The 21,184-nt window shown below is 38.4% G+C and overlaps 1 protein-coding gene across 2 annotated transcripts in view; it reads right to left on the bottom strand.

Annotated features, from left to right (window-relative positions):
* Positions 1-1,470: 1,470 nt before the first annotated feature.
* The window catches only part of LOC122811507 (1-phosphatidylinositol 4,5-bisphosphate phosphodiesterase delta-1-like), a 969,949-nt gene continuing 950,235 nt past the window's right edge, over positions 1,471-21,184 (bottom strand). For both annotated transcript variants that reach the window (XM_044083389.1, XM_044083388.1), the window contains exon 15: positions 1,471-7,847. In XM_044083389.1, the coding sequence (XP_043939324.1) occupies positions 7,759-7,847 (89 nt within the window). In that variant the 3' untranslated portion in view covers positions 1,471-7,758. The remainder of the gene's footprint in view (positions 7,848-21,184) is intronic.

Raw genomic sequence — 21,184 nt, 5'->3', positions numbered from 1 at the left:
GAAAATTTCTAATTATACAAAACATCTACAACAGTTATTTAGCTTATTTGTATTCAACCTCCTATAGCATAAATAAACTATTTTTGGTGGATTTTTATCACATATCTGACAAGTCAACAACTAAGATCAGCTTGCTATGTTAGGTTTAGTCACTTTAAACTTCTACTGACAGAAACATATACCAATGTCTTCACTAACTTTGCAGGTAACAAATAGGTTTTGCTATATTTCCTATAGCAATACATTGATAAAAGGGAGCTTATACAACAAAAACTATATTGTTCTGCAGTAATATGTGCATGCACGCACACAGACACAGACACATAGACACACACACACACACACACACACACACACACACACACACACACACACACACACACACACACACACACTCACACGAAAATAAACACACACGTATAAACTTCACTTTTCAACTAAGCTAAAATATGTTTTTGTTTTTCTTTTTATGATCCTTCAAGATACTAAATGAGGTGGGGTTCAAAACTCAACTCTTCACTCAGCTAGTACTATTTCACTATGAAGCACAACATTTCGTCTAAATTACTTCATGTTATGGTGAATAAGGTGTCTTACTACACCCATGCTGACAGTTTCACTTGCCATCACTTTTATGTCTGTTCAGCAACATACACATTTTGAATTATTAAATGTTTTACAGCTGGTCTCAATGCAGTGCATGAACTGCAAGTAATTCAATCTGGATGGATAGCTCATCTTACAGGAAAACAGTTACTCTGATTACTAGCCTGTACATTAGTATATTCCACTTGCTAAAATTTATTTTTTTATGTTTCTTAAACATGTCTTTTAGTGAGTGCAAAACAATAAAAACATGCTAATTTAAAAAAAAAACTCGACTAGCGTAAGTAACTGCAACAGCTATTAACAAGCACTTAGTAATGGTTGAAGTATACAGATCGGAGAATGAATGTTCTCTAACAGGGTGTTAATGTACGGGAAATGCCTGCTTAAAAATGAGTCTGCGCTTCAAGGCAGCTTGGACTGTAACAAAGCTGAGTCACAATAATTTTACGCTTACTAACTAAGCAGTGCCTTTGCTGTTTATTGAGTTTAAAATAAAAAAAAAATAAGAACATTAAAAAAAAAAGTGTGTATGCGTTTATGATTGTGTGTGTATGCATGAATGAAAGTATAAGTGAGAGCGACTGAGCCATTATTTTATGCTTGTTAAGCAGTGTGTTTGCTATTTACTGAGTGTAAAACTACAATAAATGGATAAGAAAAGTAGAAAAATATGTGTGTCTGTATTATGTGTTTATGTTTCTGCCTGCGTGTGAGTGTATAGTGCTTGCATGCATGCACGTGGAATTGTATGTGTGTGTGTGTGTGTGTGTGTGTGTGTGTGTGTGTGTGTGTGTGTGTGTGTACATGCGTGTGTGTGTGTGTGTGTGTACATGCGTGTGTGTGTGTGTGTGTGTGTGTGTGTGTGTGTGTGTGTGTGTGTGTGTGTGTGAGACAGAAACAGAAACTGATCGAGCAGCGGATGCAACTACTTTAAATTAATATATATTTATATATATGTGTATATATGTATATACATACATTAATTTAAAAAGGGCAAAACAAATAAACACTAAACAATTTAACAGCCCATTCTGTAAGGGCAATAATGCCCTCCAGGGTATGTGTTATTGTGTAAATAATGCCCTTCCAGCAGTGTAGAGGCCCTCTGCCTATGGTGGTGGGCCTCAGAACTCCCTGCATGGGTATTATTTACACAATAACACACACCCTGTCATCCATTATTGCTTGCTTAACATTTTACTTAAACCTTGTTAATCATGGTTTGAAAAGGTCACATTAAGACAGGTGAAAAAAAATTAATAATCGTGTGTGTGAAACTGGATAAGCAAACAAAAGAGAGGGGAATGCAACCAGCTCTCAACTCCTTTCCTCAAGAATAAAGATTTGAAGAGGCTTTTCATCATCACACATTATTTGAACAATAAGGAGTACAAAATTATAATATCTTTACTAACTGTAATCCTTAATGATTTATCAGAAAATAAGGAAGGCAAATCAAGAATATTCTGGAAAATCAGGAACAGTTTGGGGGGGGTTTCAGTGATTTGCACTGTATAATTCTTTTAATTCACTTGTTCACAGCAGGTGAGGTGTACTCAGTCACAAAAATGGTTGTAATTGTTGGGCACATTTATGTGTTTTTATATATATATGTGTTTGTGTGGGAGTGTGCGTGTGTGCTCATGCATGCTTGTATGTGTCAGTGTGTGCATATGTGTGTGTGTGTGTGTATGTGTGTTTGTGTGCGCGCTCGTGTGTTTCTGTGTATGTGTGTTTGTCTCTTCTCTACATGTGTAGCTGTGTGACATTTTGTGCATGTGTGTGTGTTTGTGCACGCACATGTGCATGTGTTGATATTAAATACTTATATTTTGGATGTAAAATACTTCCTCCAACATGACTGCATATGTGCATCAACTTTGAAACATTAAGTGGAGGAAGTATTTTACATTAAAACTATAAAAACACGTACTAATAAGAAAAATAAATATGAAACAATTTAACATTCCATTGTCTAAGTGCAATAATGTCTATCAGGGTGGGTCATTACTGATCCAATAACATCCACCCTTGTCACGCATTACTGCTTGGTTAAACAGGTAGGTAAGCTAAACAGACACGCCTTTTTGGTAAAAATTGGAGACAAGCTAAACAACGCTAGGTAAAGCAGGCAAGTACTGTAAAAATTAAATTATTTTAGCCATTTGGTTTCCCTTTTCCACCTTATAAGGAATCAGATCCACTTAACAGACAGGACTTAAAAAGCCACTCCCTCATCCAGTGTTCTCTATGGCCAAAGTCCAAATTTAACTGCTGTTCTATGTGCTACAGATGCTCTTCCTTCACAAAAACTCTCCTGACTTCTTACCTTTGAAGAAACGTCTCACAATATCTGAAGGAGGAATGACCATGCACAACACTAATGCCACTTATCCTGTTACCAGGGCCATCTGAAGCAGAGGCAAGTTTCAGTGGTGATGCCAGCTACCCATGTTAACAGTGGGACTGCTTTAACAGATCTGACAAACACAATTCTTGTGTGTTACTGAAAAAATAGCATTTCTGTAAACAGCACTGCATTTTTAGCATGTGAAAAAGATTCTAAATGTTTCTGTTAAAGAAGAGGTTTCCAGTGGTGGTGACATTCAGGAAATGATGACCTCAAGAAATGGAGTAAATCCCTATCTTCAGCCATGGAGCTTTATGCTCTTCCCTTGGTCATTAAACCCTTTTAGTGACCAAAATTAAACAAAAGGATATCATGCAATTCTCTCATCCCACCAAACTCCTACTGCTAACCTTTCAGCCAAAGCAGCAACCTTAATTACTTACTTTTCACTTCAATTCCTTAAGTATAGACAATCAGAAGGAATCACCAGTTTTATGCTGACTGCAAAGCTATTAAAGAAGATCAGTGGCAGCAGGAAATAGTGAAAAGGCAAGGCAGGAAGGAAACAGATAATGTGTGACACTTTAATATATACTCCTATGAAGATGGAAACAAAGGACTCAGCAGTGGGGAGTCTGCATTTGCCCTACAAGGTGATCTGCTTCTTCGGGAACAGAAAAAAGTGACTCTGGAAGCTTCCATGCAACATAACCAGCTTCCTTTGGCACAGGCTCTAAGAGATGAGTACTCTAAGACACCACATTGTTCTTTTTCACCCCATGCCTCCGTGTAAACCTGCAAGATGGGAAATAAAAGATCAGGAGATGTAGCAGATACCAACATCAAGAATTACTGTTAAAATAAAGGTGGTAAAAGCAGATATACAGAACATCTAAGCATTCAAAGTAAAAAAGGTGAGACCAGCAATGGTCCCACTCTTACATTTAATGGTCATACAAGAAGTTGTAAAGAATGGGCATTTTAAGTCTACAATCCTCTTTCAACACCAAACAAGTAGTAGTGAGGACTCTTGTGATGAGCAAGCTCTCCCATCAACCCAGCTGTAGGGAATGTGGCACAGCCATGGAGGATTCCATAGGTACAGAGATCCTTATCCTGGGACACAGAGTACGGAGATGCTTCATCCTACTGACCTAATTCAAAGATTCATGTCAAAGAAAGATCTAGGTTTATTTTTGTCTACTTCTTCACATATTCCATACCACTTGAGATGATCTCATCTTTCATTTATTCAAGCATTCATTCATCCAATGCTGACCACTTGGACAGTCGTTAACAACTAGTCTTGAAAGGAAGCTAATCCACAGAACTCAAGTGGGAACAGCTGTATGTACATCCTAGTAATGTATATCTAACAATCTTAAGGTGGCAGCTACATGATGTAGAAAGAGAGCCATTACTGTGACATGTTTTTTATCCACAAACAGTGTCTCAGCACCACAGATAGAAATGACCCAAATGATCCATTGTTTTCAGGCTGCCGTTCAATGGGCTTAGATCATGAAAATGGGCTGAGCAGCTACAGGAAGAAAAACTGAAATGAATGATGACTTCTGAACTTTTATATCTTCTCAGAATTTCCAAACTAATCTTGTCCACCTTGACATTAGACATAGTCAGTGCAAGGATGTAAGGATTTAGGTAATCACTTCCTAATATTAACTACTAGAATCAGCACTCTTTAAGCATTGTGTGACAATGCCATAGGGAAATTTCAGGATGTACTGCCAGTTTGACTTCATTCTCTAATACATGTATTTTTCACCTGTGGACAGCCCTATTATTTTTACAATGAATAGATACATAACAGCATATGTACTATTTACTCCCACCACCCTTTCAGGTTTAAGCTGACAGTTTCTTTTTTCAGAAGAAAACTGGGTTACTGTTGCACCTTTATGTAGGAGGCCCAGCCTGTACATCTCCCATCAAAGGCTGAAGGCACTACATCAGATAATTCCTATTCTAATCTAAAGTGTGCTCACATGTCCTGAGGACTGTAACACTTGTTTCTTCTTTAATTCTGTGGTGCTGTGATGGAGCAGGATGCAAACTTCAGACAAATTTTTCTAAAACCAAACTGTAACTTTGCAATAAAAGACATCCAGAAAAACAGTATCAGAAAATGTGAAATGACCTACAAATGAAGGCCTCAGCCACCAGTTATCAAGTGTTGACCTCAGTAGCTTCCTGTAATGGGCCAGTGTGAATAATTTCCTGTAGAAAGATGAGAAATTCAACTGAGACATGCTCTGGTATACTAAGATAAGAAAGAGGCAAGAGTATCTTAAATGGGAACAGACCTTGAAATTTGCACATCATTTATTATCCAAGTAAGTGGGCTTGTCTATGGACGCTTTTCTGACAAATACAGTATGGCCAATCAACTAGCATATTTTTGGGATGAAACTGGAGTACCCAAACAACAGGAAGAACTCCAGCAGAAGTCAGGATTAAACCCCACCCTGGTGCTGTCAGGCAAAGAACTATAACTGATCGACTGTGCTGTGCAAATTATTCTTTTAATTGTCTTGTGTGTGCTCCTTAGATGTTTGCATACAGTGTATCAAAGTAGTGTGTGTGAGGTACTATCACACCTGCAATCCACCCAGGAAAGATGTCAGCATTAATAAAGAACCTCAGATCAACAAATAATATGGGACAAAAGAATGATTGAAGAAAGGAAGCACAGTGCTTTACGCTCAGTCGTCTTGCCAAACAAAATACTTTAACACTTGCACTTAAATAATCCTACGTGCATCCTATTTAGTTAACCCTTACTAAACAGACTGGAACACTTTGCAGACCTAAAGGTCTAGAAACAGGAACATGCAGACTTTGGACAAGCTAAAAGCTATCTGGCAGCAATGTGACTGCTGCTATGGCAGCCTGCTGCTTTGTGGGAGTTTGTACTTCTCAGCAGGGATTATATTCAGATAGAAGGGTACAGGATGCAGCAACCACCAGATGTGAAGACACAGTGTATGTTGGGGGGGGGGGGGCTGCAAAACTCCTTGCAACAATAGTTTAGCTTTTTGTTTTGTTTTGCTACAAGTGCTTCAAACAACTTACTGACAACCAGTCTATCATCAACTTGTGAAGGCAGAGCCAAGGCCACTAGTGATGTACTTCCTTAAATGCTAAATACACTTGATTAATGAAACCTAATACGCACAAAACCAGAGTCCCATGGGCTGGTTACAACAATTTATAAGAACATATGAACAGAATCTACGGTAGTAAAGCATCCAGTCCAACTTAATAACACAAGACATGATGGCACATTTAGTTACCACAAACACATCCAATGATCCAACCAATGTGTAAGGAAACCCTGAGTCAAACCATCAGTTCAAATAAAGAACTTGTTCTTCATGTGAATTGATGGTTTGACTCAGTGGTTTCCTTACGCATTGGTTGGATCATTGGATATATTTGTGGTGACTATTGGACTTTTGTTGCACTCTGTTGCATTTTTCCTGGATCCATCTACACTTACCATGACTTTTTGTGTTTTGGTATGATGGTACATTTGTTTCCTTTGGATAGCCAATGCTGGCATATAACACACTAAAATGCAGTGTGCAGACATTGTGATTAGCTGCTAAAGCCAATGCACACATAGAATGTCACATGATTGTTTCAGCATTATAGAGCCTCTATGCAACATTTTTACTGCACTCATTATCTGTAGCGTACAGGATTATAATTGGTTCCCTAATCCTAATCAAGTTATTATATCCTCAAGAAAAGGACATCAAACAATTCATCCCAAAACCACATACCAAATAATTAGAAAAATCCAAGTATAATTATTTGTAGAACATGGAGCCTCACCTGCCCCACATACTACCAGTAATAAAACAAAACAAAACAAAAATAAAATAAATGCATGGTTGTGCAGTGTTTTCCAGCTTAGAAATGTGTAATATAGTTAGTGTTGTCACACAGTTCACTATAGTACATGGAGCTTTAGTTGCTCTAATGTACTACAAGAAAAACAAATAAAAAGAAATTGTAGGAGTGTAAAGTGTTTTACAGTTTTGAAAGCACTGCCTTACAGAGTGTTCAAAAGTGAAGTGTTCCTCTGATCCTCCACATTTTAAAAGCTGCAACTCACTTCTCACTACCATATTCCTTTTTTGTGTGGCAGCAAAATGTATACTATGGCTTTTAACGCTGTTTCAGTTTCCTGATGCTGTTTAGTTGTGGTTATTTATGCTATTTATTCTAGCACATGACTAGATCATAACACCACAGATATTTGCTGAACAAACTTTGCACACCTTTTTTATCTCAGAAAGGTGCTTAAAAAAGGATGTCTTTTCACCTGATTTCAGTTTAATCACAGTGCTTAATGTACTACAAAAGCACTTTAGGGTCCTAGTCACCATATTTACAGGATTGATGTATTTTTTCTTGCACATTTCAAATTATGTACACAATTAACTAATGAATGACAGTCTAAGAAAGGCAATGAATCCAACCCCCTTCACATATATGAATCTGTACATAATTAAGTGGATCAGCCTCCAGAAATGCAGGCTCTTCCTTAAAAATTCTTAAGATCAGAAGGTAGATAAAATTTTACATAAAAGTATAAAATGTTAAATTAAAAAACATGCAAATTCCATCCAAAAGTCTTCCTAAAAATTGGATTGTAAATGTTCCATTTTCACAGAAGATAAAGAAACAGTCTTTTGCCATTTTGTTATTTTTTGGCATATTAGTTATATCCACAATTTCTTGCAGGCAATGAATCCCATGAAGAGGCTGTTCTACTGATCCACGATCATGATGTGTACAAACAGAGTAGCAGACGGGATACGGTGTCCCTGCTTGTTTAACAAATGAATGTGGTGGTAACCTGAAATACAAAGGAAAATATCAAATAACAAGTCACAAAAACTGCACAAAAAAACACTACATAAAACCCTTTACAAATCAGGCCCACATCTGCACAAGTGTATCACTTCAGGGGATGAAATTAAAAACTGACACAGGATACAGAGTTCTTAAAGATCTTGTTGAAACTGGAAAAGCTACACATAGAAAAAGTGCTTGTGTTGGTCAATGTGTGAAGGTTCTCCACTTGTGAAACATGTAAATTTATTAAAATGTAGAACCATTTTGCAACAAAAAACATTTTACTTTAACCATGTTGTAATGAACACTCCTTGATGCACTCCTACGTTTTTCCTGGTTGCGCATCATTACCTGTCACTTTACAATGTTGCACATGGGAAGAAAAGTGTCTTGCAACTATTCAGATGCTAAGAGTGTGCTCATTTGAGCCAGAAATTTAAATTTTAGTGCATAATTACTCAATCTGATTGCCTTCAACAACCTTTGTCTTCTAATGTGGCTTTTTTGGGGGCGGGGCAGTTAGTGAAACATTCTGTAGCAACAGGGCAAATTATATTCCTCTGGCCATTATTTCCTTTGGTTTCCTGCTGAATTATCATTAATATGGCTTGCCAGTCATGGTGCACGTCAGACTGCAACAAAATGAAATACGTTACTGCAGCCATAGGGTGTTTATAGATATATTGGCCTTCTCTGTTTCTCTTAGTAAAACTGCAGAAAAGGGGAGGCAGTAGCAACCCAGGAGCATTGTCTGACTACATAATTTGTTCAAAGGTCCAAAGCTTGCAAACAGAGGCTGTGGGGCTCAAACACAAGACTACAGAATGTCACTACAATGGATGCAGGTGAAATCTTTCAGTTTTGCCACTACTGCATAGCACTGCATGTCAATACATCTGAAATAATCAGTACTTGAATGAAAAGGTAGCCAACACTGTTTGAAGTTTTAAAATATTAAAATGGAGATGTTAGCCCACACTGTTCTATCACTGCTAATGTAGAGAAAACCACTCTTTTCTCCCACTGATATCACTATGGCAGCCTTTTAAAGCATGTTATCCAACAGACCAACAGGAGCAAGAAACATTAGCAGTCATGTTCCAGCTTCATTAATTAACTTTAATTTTTAAATAATTCAACATGAAAACTGAGAAAGCAATAGAGCCTGGATACCCAGGGTAGGAAAAAAAACAACTATGCAATAGCACTAGAAGGATTTCACCTCCTTCACTTTTAAGGCTTTGCATCTGATCTTTAAATACAACATGTTTACGTGTTAAATCCACTCCTTCTCTGATCCTGATTCCAGCTATTCAGAAAACCACAGTACAGGTGTACTGCCATTGGCTGACGTACACTAGACAGGAATCCACACTACATTACTATTTGCTAATCCTGTAACAAAAACACTTTACTGACAAACACATAGATTCCAAGGCACCTATATTAGTGATTAAAGATTTATGTTTAGAAGTATGGAATCAGAGGTTCAAATCCCACAACTGCCACTCACTGTGCAACCCAGAGCAAAGCATATGACCTGATAATTCATTAAGTCTAGCTGTTGAAATCTACTGACTTTGTGTGACACTGGAAAAGGGATGTCATCTCTTAGTGGGAAAGTACCAAATGAAAATCAAAAACAAAAAATACATAAACAAGTAAATACACAAACAATTAAGTAAGTTACAAGCCAAGAGTTTTAACAGAACAGGAAGAATAGTTTTGATCTAACTTGTTTGCCTAATGTGTGACCTTGAGCAAGCATTTATCAGACACTGCTCACAGGTTATCCCTGTAAAAAGACTGTGTGTCCAGTAGGCCTCCTTGGTTAACAAATTGGTATTTTTACTATTTATTTTTACTATTCTATAACTGCGGTGGTGGTGCTGCAGTAGCGTTGCCGCCTTACAGTAAGACGTCCTGTTCGATTCTCAGCTAGAGCATCTTCTGTGTGGAGACATGCGTGAATGGGCGTACCTTTGTTGAAGGTTGCATGTCAGGACAGGCAACTTGGCACGTAAAAATCTACTGCCAATCATTAGCGGACCGGAGTTCCGCTGTGGCGACCCCTAACCGGGAAAAGCCAAAAGACACAACAACTATTCTATCACCAAACTACTTCAAAACCTATTCTAATTAAATGTACTGTCCTCTTGTATAGTTCACATTACCAGACAGCACCTATTCTAAATCTGTTAGTGGTCAGTAATTTGAATTACTGGACTTGACTACCATGTCTGCAGACATACAGTGGGACAGTTTTGTACTGTCATTCAGTATTTGGACAGATACTACTTAAATGTGACTTTCTGCAATAGTGTGTGGTCATAGCAGTTCAAACATAAGCTACAGTTGCAGGTTTCAGGGCAGCTAACCTTTCAGATTCCTCCCTGTGGACTTTGCCACATGGGTGCCAACTTGCTGTTTTTGTGTACCCAGTTCCATGCCTAAACACATTTAGAACTGAAGTGCTTGCGTTTCGTTCTGGTTCAGACAACACAGCCTCAAAGAAAACCAGCATTTGCTTATTGATAAACACACAGCCAACAATAAAATAAATTATACTGCATGGTAAATGAAAGTCTCACAAAGCAATCACAGGTGGTACAGCATATAATACTAAAGGTAAGGAACATATCAAGAAAATGTGCATTATATAGTGGAAAGCAGCACTGAAGTGAACCCTGCACATAATGTATAGCTCAGCAGAACACAAAATGAAACATCTGAAGGAACAGTTTATAGTGTAACTTACCCTATAGGGTGCGCCATTGTTTTGTCCTAAAAAAAGCTCAACTGGCTTGAACTTTCCAGTTTGCTACAACTTATCCAACTCTCCTTTGCCCATAATATTTTTATAATCCTGATTCCTGTCCAGCTCTAAAAGACTTAGTTCAATCTAATACTAACCTTAGAGCCCTTCGATCCTCTAATAAACTTCTTTTAAAAGTTACTAAATCTACAAACACTTTTGGCGACTCACTCTAACAAAGTTTCCAGATTTTGGAGCCAATTGCCTCAGCATTTGATCAAACTTAAAAACATCACCTTTTTCAAGCAAAGCCTCAGACAATACCTCACCGACCACTGGATCTGTCCATGCACTAATTCTGACTAGTGGCCTTACTTCTCTGCTATTTCAAACTCTTTATACTTTATTTTAATTTGTCTGTCACTAATATTACACTCAGTATTTTTCTTCTTCTTTTCATAGGTATTTCAGTGCACAGTTACATGTTACTTTCTTATTTAACTAGGTTTTTGTAACCTTGTATTTTGTATTTTACTTGTTACTGTACTTACCTTGTTTAACTTATTGCATCTTACTTACTTTGTGTAACTTTATTATTATTTATATGTTGTAAATCATTATAATACTTAATTATCTATTATGTTTTCCTTTTGGAGCTTTTCTCCCCGGGTCTCCACTGAAAAAGGGCTTTCTATCCAGTCGTACCCGGCAACAAATGTAAATAAATAAATAAATAAACTACTTGACAGTAAAGCTATGAACATTCTAATTATGGAACAGCACATTCAAGAGCACTAAAATGCAACATAAAAGCAAGCTAAAGTTGGCTGGGTTAAGGAAAAGCAAGGCAAATAATGCTAAACCAAATTTAAATATATCTATTAGGATTCTGAGGATGAGGTCCATAAACCTATCTAAATTACATTAAACACAATGGAAATAATTATTAAAAAATGAACTTTTACATTAGAAGGAACACTGCAGAATTTTGAAGTTGAGGAAGATTGTCTGAGCTACATGTCTACAGAAATGTGAAGGCTAAACTAAAGTACAACACACAGTTTCATCCCTAAGGTTCATACGTAAGTACTAGGCTAACTGCCCTTGCAGGTCACTTTAAGCCTTGCCAATTTCCCTTCAATCTCTGTACTCTGTGTATGGGAGGCAAACACCTTAACAATTATGCCAGCCAACCCCAACGTTTTAAGACAAAAAATAGCAAAGCAGGTCAGCTTGTACACAATCATAAAACAGGCACTTTAATTCTGGATTTTTTTTTATTAAATATTTCAACATGTAACAATAAACAAAACACAAATAAATCAAACAGTTGACATTGGGTAGTAAAATACACTTGCATTTAAACAGTTGGTTACATAGCAAGAAAATCTTGTCAAAGAAAATCTTTGCATGTTAGGTTATTAAGTTGTTATACATAACCTCACTAAAGCAATTAGTGCTCTAACCAATAACGCATTGTATTTACTTATGCAGCCCAATCCAAAATTTAAAGGAGAACCACACCCACAGACTCAAAAAATAAGTTTATTTCCACATGGTTTGGTGTTTCTTACATTTTAACATCACTCTGGAACTATTTATAGTTTTTTAAATATTTTTATACGTATTTTCGGAGTCTGATACAGATGAGATCAGACAGGAGGCCCCGTGGACTATAATGTTTGCAGATGACATTGTGATCTGTAGTGAGAGTAGGAATCAGGTTGAGGAGACTCTGGAAAGGTGGAGATATGCTCTAGAAAGCAGAGGAATGAAGGTCAGCAGGGCTAAGACAGAATATATGTGTGTAAATGAGAGGGAGGGTAGAGGAATGGTGAGGATGCATGGAGTAGAGTTGGTAAAGGTGGACGAGTTTAAGTACTTGGGATCAACAGTTCAGAGTAATGGGGAATGTGGAAGAGAGGTGAAGAAGAGAGTACAGGCAGGGTGGAATGGGTGGAGAAGAGTGTCAGGAGTGATTTGTGACAGACGGGTACCAGTAAGAGTGAAAGGGAAGGTCTACAAGAGGGTAGTGAGACCAGCTATGTTATATGGGTTGGAGACAGTGGCATGACAAAAAGGCAGGAGTCAGAGCGGGATGTGGCAGAGTTAAAGATGTTAAGATTTGCACTTGGTGTGACTAGGATGGATAGGATTAGGAATCAGTATATTAGAGGGTCAGCTCATGTTGGACAGTTTGGAGACAAAGCAAGAGAGATGAGATTGCATTGGCTTGGACATGTGCTGAGGAGGGATGATGGGTATATTGGGAAAAAGATGCTAAGGATGGAGCTGCCAGGTAAGAGGAAAAGAGGAAGGCCTAAGATAAGGTTTATGGACGTGGTGAGAGAGGACAGGCAGGCAGTTGGTGTGACAGAGCAAGATGCAGAGGATAGGAAGAAATGGAAAGAGATGATCCGCTGTGGCGACCCCTAACGGGAAAAGCCAAAAGATGATGATGATGATTTTCGGAGTCTGACCACGTGGGATCTAGCATCTTGAAGTGATCCTACTTGTTTAGTCTGCCTCTAGGTATCCCACAATGCGGTGCTTGCCTGTAAGAAATGACATCATGCTGGCCTCTTTCTTCCTAAAGCTCCTGTCACTGCATTGATTTTACATGCATACACTGCTGACTTTCAGTCAGTTTTAAGTAACATTTCATACCGTTAAATGACTACTTAAAACAGTTAGTGCAAATGCCACAGAACAGACTTTCAAAGTGCTTTTTTTTAGAAGGGCTAAATTGTAGTCTTCTGTGAAGTGTGAATTGTACTACTTTGACTCTTCTCCTATCCCCCTTCACACCTAACTTCCTTAGCTGTGAAAGTGCTAAGGGTAAATTTGAGCTGTTACCTCCTGTGATTGACAGCTCACAGCAGGAGAACTGACTCATGGACCATTTCCATGTTCTAGCCTTTACTTTCTGTATAGGTAGGGGAAGTACCAGGGAGCTGTGACATCACAGCATGGGTGAGATTTTAAAATAGTTGTGGTGTCAGTTTGGGGAGGGAATTGGCCAGAAAACTAGCTGTATTCATTAGCCTTGATGATGTCAATGAATTGGAGAATGCAGCAAGCTTTTCCAGGGTGAGATAAAAGTTTTTTGAAAGTGAAACCACGACATTACAGTAAGGTACTGTCCTAGTGGAGAGAAACAGTCAATTTAAAATATGTTAAATGCTGTATTGTTGTTTATTCATAGCAGGGACAGTAAATAGGGAGAAAAAGGACAGAAAAGGTGAGCATTTAGTAACAGAATCGCATTGTTGTCTTTTAATATATGCTGCTTCTGCCATGATGACAAAAAAAAAAAGAAAAAAACAGAGTAAAATAGCCAGCTCTGGTTTCTAATTTATCACTATTCCAAACGGTCTGTTTGCAAATGTAAACAATCAATGGAAAGTTGTTAAGTTGATACCAAGAAGCAAAATAGTCAGAGTTCAGAGTAATAAAGTGAGCTGAAGTTAAAATGTACTAACACCAGTTAGAAAGACCTAAAACAAAACTGGATGAACCAGAAGGTGCACTGGGGTGGGAATGACACTATGGTAAACAAATGTCTACCCGAGGCTGTTGTTTAACCCAGAGTTTGCCTGCAAAACAGATACCAAACTGCACAATAATGAAAACTTACCTAAAGCCTGGTTTGACATTTGCTGTAACTGCAAAGACAGAACTTATTTACAAGTCCAGATTGTTTGGCATAGTTATATGTAGCAACTGTAAAGCACTGAGAATCTAAAAGTGTTAAGATGAGGCTGAGATATACTTAGCGCAAACAGAGTAACACAAAGTAAATCTATACAAGCCACAAGGTGAAGAGGAGAGTGAAAGAGGTATAACATCTCACTTAAGTTTTAAAGAGTAACCAAGAGCACAATTACAAAGCCATAAAAACACCATCTTGTCTGGTAAATCAAGAGATATGTCAAGAAGAAAACACGAGAGCACTGTGGTTAAATTATGGCTTACTGTAATATGTCAAGTAGAAAACATGACAGTATTGTGTCTAAATTTGGGCTTATTGTAATAAAGAGTATGTGAGAGGTTGTATAAATGAAAGAGCAATGCAGGGGCAGAGCTTATAATTCATACTGGAATTTTTTTTACTTCAACAAATATCAGAAATAATACTCCTGGTGGAATACTGCCACACCAGAAATGTCATCTCTCAGCTCAGCATATAAAAGGTTAAAACCTTTTAAATAAGGACACTAAAATGTATCTTTAAATCTTGTTTAAACTGTAAGTCACTGCTACTAAAAAGCTACAACAAACAAAAATATGCTATGAATAAAAGTAGAATAGAACTGCACTTTTCACAAGCTTGTAGCATCCATTTACCTACTTTGCATGTGCCACCAATGTATGTTACTGAGACAAATCATTGGCATGTAGCCGTGCACTAAGAAAAAGATGGCTTTTGCATACTTCCACTATTAGTGGATGAAAGCAAATGCATCAAGGATTGGAATCTGCAAACTGCATTTGCCAAAAACACTTTTTTAAGCAAATCCCCCTGCAGCCCCGGTGAACTGTTACATACCAACTCCAAGGCCACACTTAACACAAAAAAATTGTGAAATTTCCTTCAAAAGGGAATCACTTCAATGACAACTTGCCAAAAGTGATTTCCTACTGAGAAATTCCGATCGACAGTGAGTTGAAGCTTGGGTAGGAGCTCTAGCTATATATGAATGCCTTGTGCACCAAACAAGGTCCCATGACATGGTGCTGGGAGACCCATACTGGTTCTCAAAGGTATAAAGGCATAGCTGATGAAAACACACATAAGTTGGGTAAACCCAAACGGCAGATTGCAAACCAAGCTGAGTCACCCATGTGTCTTGTTCTGCAGGACCATAAATCACCTGAAGAGGTCCTTTTAATACGGCTGTTTACATAAGTGCAAGTGATTCAAAGAAACTGCAACTAGCAAAAAATATTAAGATATTTAGAAAGTAATTTACTGGGAGACTTAGATAGACTGGAATATACGTTTTTACTGTCTTGTAAGTAGGTTTGAAATTATCCATTTTTGGGTAAGTGCATGCAGGTAAAATGTGTCGGTATTGCACTGCCTTATTAATCTTAGGTTTTGAAAACGTTATAAAATGCATCCATCCATCCATCCGTCATCCATCCACACCCCTTTTTTCCCATTTTTGCACATCATTACTCATTAATAAAAATGCCATGCAAAGAATGCTAACAGACTTTCACTAGGCTGACAGCTAGTTTAAACCAAGGGGCTTTGCACAAATACAGTATTTGCAGTCTGATAATCTAAGCTCATCCTGCTAGTTTCCCAGCAGTACTGAGTGATGTGGCTGCGCTTCTTCATGATCTCTAATGAACCTATGAAGGTGGCACATCCTAATACTGCATGCTAAAATAAATTCTCTTCAAACATCTCTTCTACAACATTCAGTATCACTTCACTTTGACTGACTAAAGTGCATGAAGATGTGTGGCAGCTCAAAGCACAGTCTGTGTTAAATTGATGTAGACTCACCATACAGTCATTATGTAGCATTACCTGCCTATGTGATACACAAATTAGTATATGTCCCTTATGACACAGTGATCAGCTTTTACTATTTGAGCAAACCTGCTGCCCTGACTGGATTGCATTGTGAGTAGTGAAAGCATGGGAGCACGTATGAAAATGCAGAAATATATGGACTATCTCCCCCAATCCAACTAATGTTACACCAAGCAGTCCATGCTTACCTCCTCCTATCCATGCAATAACGTATTGTGAACACATCTAGGACATCCCTCATATAAATTATATCATTATAAACACACTCATTTTCTAGGGCCATCTACTCTATCAAACTCATAGAATAATATGCTGATTGTCTTCTACGGTCACTCCCCTTCCATCCCTTATAATGAAACAGGACACTGGTCATTGTCTAGAGTCACCCCTTCCCATCCATTATAATGAAAAATACATTTTTCCTAGGGTTCATTCCCTTCCATTCACCCAGTTGAATATGCTGAGTATGTATGGCTACCCACACCCACATCTCCAGAATGAATGTGTACAGTTATAACCCCTCTCTCCATAATTTCTGAAGAAAAAAACACTGCTTTTGTCCCACGTCACTTTTGTTGTCCATCCCAAGTAAAGGGCACTTCTTGCCATTCAGTATCACTGCCCTCTTTACTTTGTGTAGAGCAGTGCTTGGGTACTGTTCGAGAAATGGTCTGCCTCACATCCCTCCATATCCTCTCCTTTTGTGTATCAGCAGGTAACATGCCTTACTGTGTACAGTGTAGCATGGACATTGATGCCTGTTGTGTATCAGCAGGTAACATGCCTTACTGTGTACAGTGTAGCATGGACATTGATGCCTGTTGTGTATCAGCAGGTAACATGCCTTACTGTGTACAGTGTAGCATGGACATTGATGCCTGTTGTGTATCAGCAGGTAACATGCCTTACTGTGTACAGTGTAGCATGGACATTGATGCCTGTGCACAAGGTGTGCACCACATCATGTACTTGTACAGTGTATCAGCAGGTAACATGCCTTACTGTGTACAGTGTAGCATGGACATTGATGCCTGTTGTGTATCAGCAGGTAACATGCCTTACTGTGTACAGTGTAGCATGGACATTGATGCCTGTGCACAAGGTGTGCACCACATCATGTACTTGTACAGTGTATCAGCAGGTAACATGCCTTACTGTGTACAGTGTAGCATGGACATTGATGCCTGTGCTGGCGTGTGCACCACATCATGTACTTGTACAGTGTATCAGCAGGTAACATGCCTTACTGTGTACAGTGTAGCATGGACATTGATGCCTGTGTACAAGGTGTGCACCACATCATGTACTTGTACAGTGTATCAGCAGGTAACATGCCTTACTGTGTACAGTGTAGCATGGACATTGATGCCTGTGCACAAGGTGTGCACCACATCATGTACTTGTACAGTGTATCAGCAGGTAACATGCCTTACTGTGTACAGTGTAGCATGGACATTGATGGCTGTGCACAAGGTGTGCACCACATCATGTACTTGTACAGTGTATCAGCAGGTAACATGCCTTGCTGTGTACAGTGTAGCATGGACATTGATGCCTGTGCACAACGTGTGCACCACATCATGTACTTGTACAGTGTATCAGCAGGTAACATGCCTTACTGTGTACAGTGTAGCATGGACATTGATGGCTGTGTACAAGGTGTGCACCACATCATGTACTTGTACAGTGTATCAGCAGGTAACATGCCTTACTGTGTACAGTGTAGCATGGACATTGATGCCTGTGCACAACGTGTGCACCACATCATGTACTTGTACAGTGTATCAGCAGGTAACATGCCTTACTGTGTACAGTGTAGCATGGACATTGATGCCTGTGCACAAGGTGTGCACCACATCATGTGCTTTTACACAGAGAAAGAGGTCACAAAGATGGATGCATAAATGCAGGTGTATACACAAACACATCTTTTGCTGTATTTGTTTAATCTAGAATCTGATACTTAGCAGACTGCATTTCCTGTACAGCTTGGACCCACTCCCTTTGACTGTTAGGGAATCACACTTCATCCACGATACAGGTCTTGCACAAGTTGGGACACTGACTGCAGAGCATACACCATGAAACTGATCTCAGGAAAACAAGGCTCACAAGGTATAAACCATGAGGTCTGTCTCAGGGAACAGAGAGATCATAATGTATACACAATGATGCCTGTCCTGGGAGAATGTGGATCATAGAACATGAGGCCTCACTTAGGGAAAATGGAGCATAATGTAAACACCATAAGGCCTGTCTTAGGGAACAGAGATCATAATGTATATAATGAGGCCTGTCTTGGGCAAATGTGGATCATAATGTACAGAACATGAGGCCAGACTCAGGGAAAATGGATCATAATGTACACACTGTGAGGCCTGTAGAATGCAAAGGATTTTCTATTTAATATTATCTAAACATGTGCTTAAGCTGCTCTCTCTTGCAATGACTCACATTGATGACATACACTGATTTTTCTTCTTTACAACTGTATTTGTAATGTGTACATGCAACTTATTTTTATATGACTTATGTGTGAGTTTGTGTTTGGTTTGGGTATCCTCTTTGTATCTACATGTGCTTTTTTTGGTGCACGGCTTTTCTTTTATTTCAAACCCCACGCTGGGCTCAAACTGCCCATAACTCTGTTTGCTACTTGTAAAAAAATGTGTGTGCAAGTACTCTGAAGGGCTAGAACCTAATCCAGGACTAGCTTCCTTTTCCTGCACACACACACACTACATCTTGGAACAGGTTTCAGATTACTTGCGACTCTAAAATGGATTAAGCAGGGAAATGGAGAATGAAAACAGTTAATGAAAAAGACAAAACTGTGTAGTAATCAGCCTTGGAGGACCTAAACCTTTGATATTGCTATCGATGCCACACTGGCTGTAAACTCATGTAGAACACACATGCCCACACACACACACACACACACACACACACACACACACACACACACACACACACACACACACACACACACACACACACACACACACACACACACACACACACACGCACACACACGCACACACAGATATATACACACACACACACACACACACACACACACACACACACACACACACACACACACCCCATAATAAGTCTTAGGAAACCCAGTTCAGGGGCCTTTTCCACCACTTAGAAAACATACAACAGAAAAGAAATACCGCTACACACAGTACCAGTGACACAAAGTGCATTCAAAATATCCACAAGCATACATTGCTGCATGTACAGATGTGACTCCCCTGCTCTCCGGAGTCACAGTAGCATGCACACACAACAATAAGTTTAGCTCAGATTATAAATCACATTATTTGAAAAAAAGTTTTATTAAAAAACTCCTATTTTATAATAGTAATATACCATGGTGAAGATTTTACTAAGTTAAATCTTTACCCATGGGGTAGTATAGGCTCTAGTAGGGTCAAACAGGCTGCACCCACATGATCAAATAATAGTCACCAAAATGGACAAAACATCAACTTCTCAAACCCTGGCATGGACAATCACCATCTTATTCTATTACCTTGTAACATAGACCTTGAAGTCTAGTTTGTAATTATTTATCCTGCTATTTCATAGCTGAAGAGTCTTTGAACCATTCACTTACCTAAATAACTAAAACAATGAATAAACATATCACAAGAGATTTACTTTTTGTATGCCTCCATACATTTGCAGGTTTGTAAAACGCTCAGCCTGAAATAAGAGTTGTCTTTAAGCTCATAATAGAAGAAATAAGTTCAGTTTTCAGATTCAGTAATTCAATCCAAAAGTAAAACCTCCACCTATACCAGACTTTCCAGTTTTGCTACCAAAGAAAAGTACCTGCTGTTCTGTTACCTAGTGACCTTGAGTTGAACAGCAATATGTAAGTTACATCTAGTGTTATTCTTTCCTAGAAATGAAGGTATCTTCTGCCTTATCTCCTAAACATTATTAACCTTAATTCAGTGTAGCCACTCCAGTGTTATCTAAAAAGTTTACAAGTTTCTGTGTAATGTTGAAAAATATTGTGGCAAATGGATTTTATTCCCAGTTTTAGAATTACCAGTTCTAAGGGTGTAAAAAAGCTGTTATGCAGTGTTTTTAATTTCATTTTGTTGTTATAATACTGCACTCTTGTAAGGGAATGTGCTGAATTTTTATTTTAACGTCATTAAAACAGTAATAAATCTCAGGCCTTCAAACTTGTAAACCAATTATGAAGGATAATTCTAAACTGTCCCTGATATTCAAAGACATTCCTGGCTGATTGGCTGTTTTTTTATTTCTTTAACAGGGTTACCTTTGGGCAATCAAAAAAAAAGTTTAAAGAACAGCAATATTCAATATCCATTCTTCTTCTGCATTTTCATTATTTCTGGCATGTCAGAACACGGCATTTCAAGTCCTGACATTTCAAAAGGGAGCCTATTTAAATTTACTAAGATATGCCTCTACACTTTTTTAAAAGTAAATCTGTTCTCACTGTAACAGATTCTTTCATATAAATAAAGATCCACTTCCCAATAATTATACTGCCTGTATTGTATGACAATGCAGCCAGATCACTGGCACCCACTTCCAAGACTGGTGGCCAGCCTACCCCAAAGTTAAAGACCAAAAACAAACAAAAAAGTCTTCCAAAACTGAAGACTAAAAAAGGTAAAAAGAACAATACTCTCCCCACCCCTGGAAAAAAAAAGTTTGCAAGAAGCACTACAATTAAGCTACTGAACACTTTCCATTTGGCAGTCAAGATATGAGCCACAGCTGCTAAAATGAATTTTAGCACTTTGCTCATATCTGCTCAGCAGCTCTTCTACACTGCCAATCATATCCCCCATGAAAGTTTGCACCCAGGGCAACTGCCCCTTTCTCAATACCCCAGTTAAAGCATTAGGTACATGAGTATCCATTAATACTACAGCTGTTACCTTCATGGTACCATGATTCTATTATAACATCAATGGTGAGTTTATGCAAGTCTACAGTATATCTATTCATCCAATTTACCCACAATGCTCCTTGCATTGGT

Source organism: Protopterus annectens, chromosome 9.part0 (genome assembly GCF_019279795.1).
Source record: "Protopterus annectens isolate FY-2018-M chromosome 9.part0, PAN1.0, whole genome shotgun sequence".
In the NCBI taxonomy this organism is placed as follows: domain Eukaryota; kingdom Metazoa; phylum Chordata; order Ceratodontiformes; family Protopteridae; genus Protopterus; species Protopterus annectens.
Note: the sequence above shows the minus strand (reverse complement) of the source record. Positions and strands in the feature narration are given on the sequence as shown.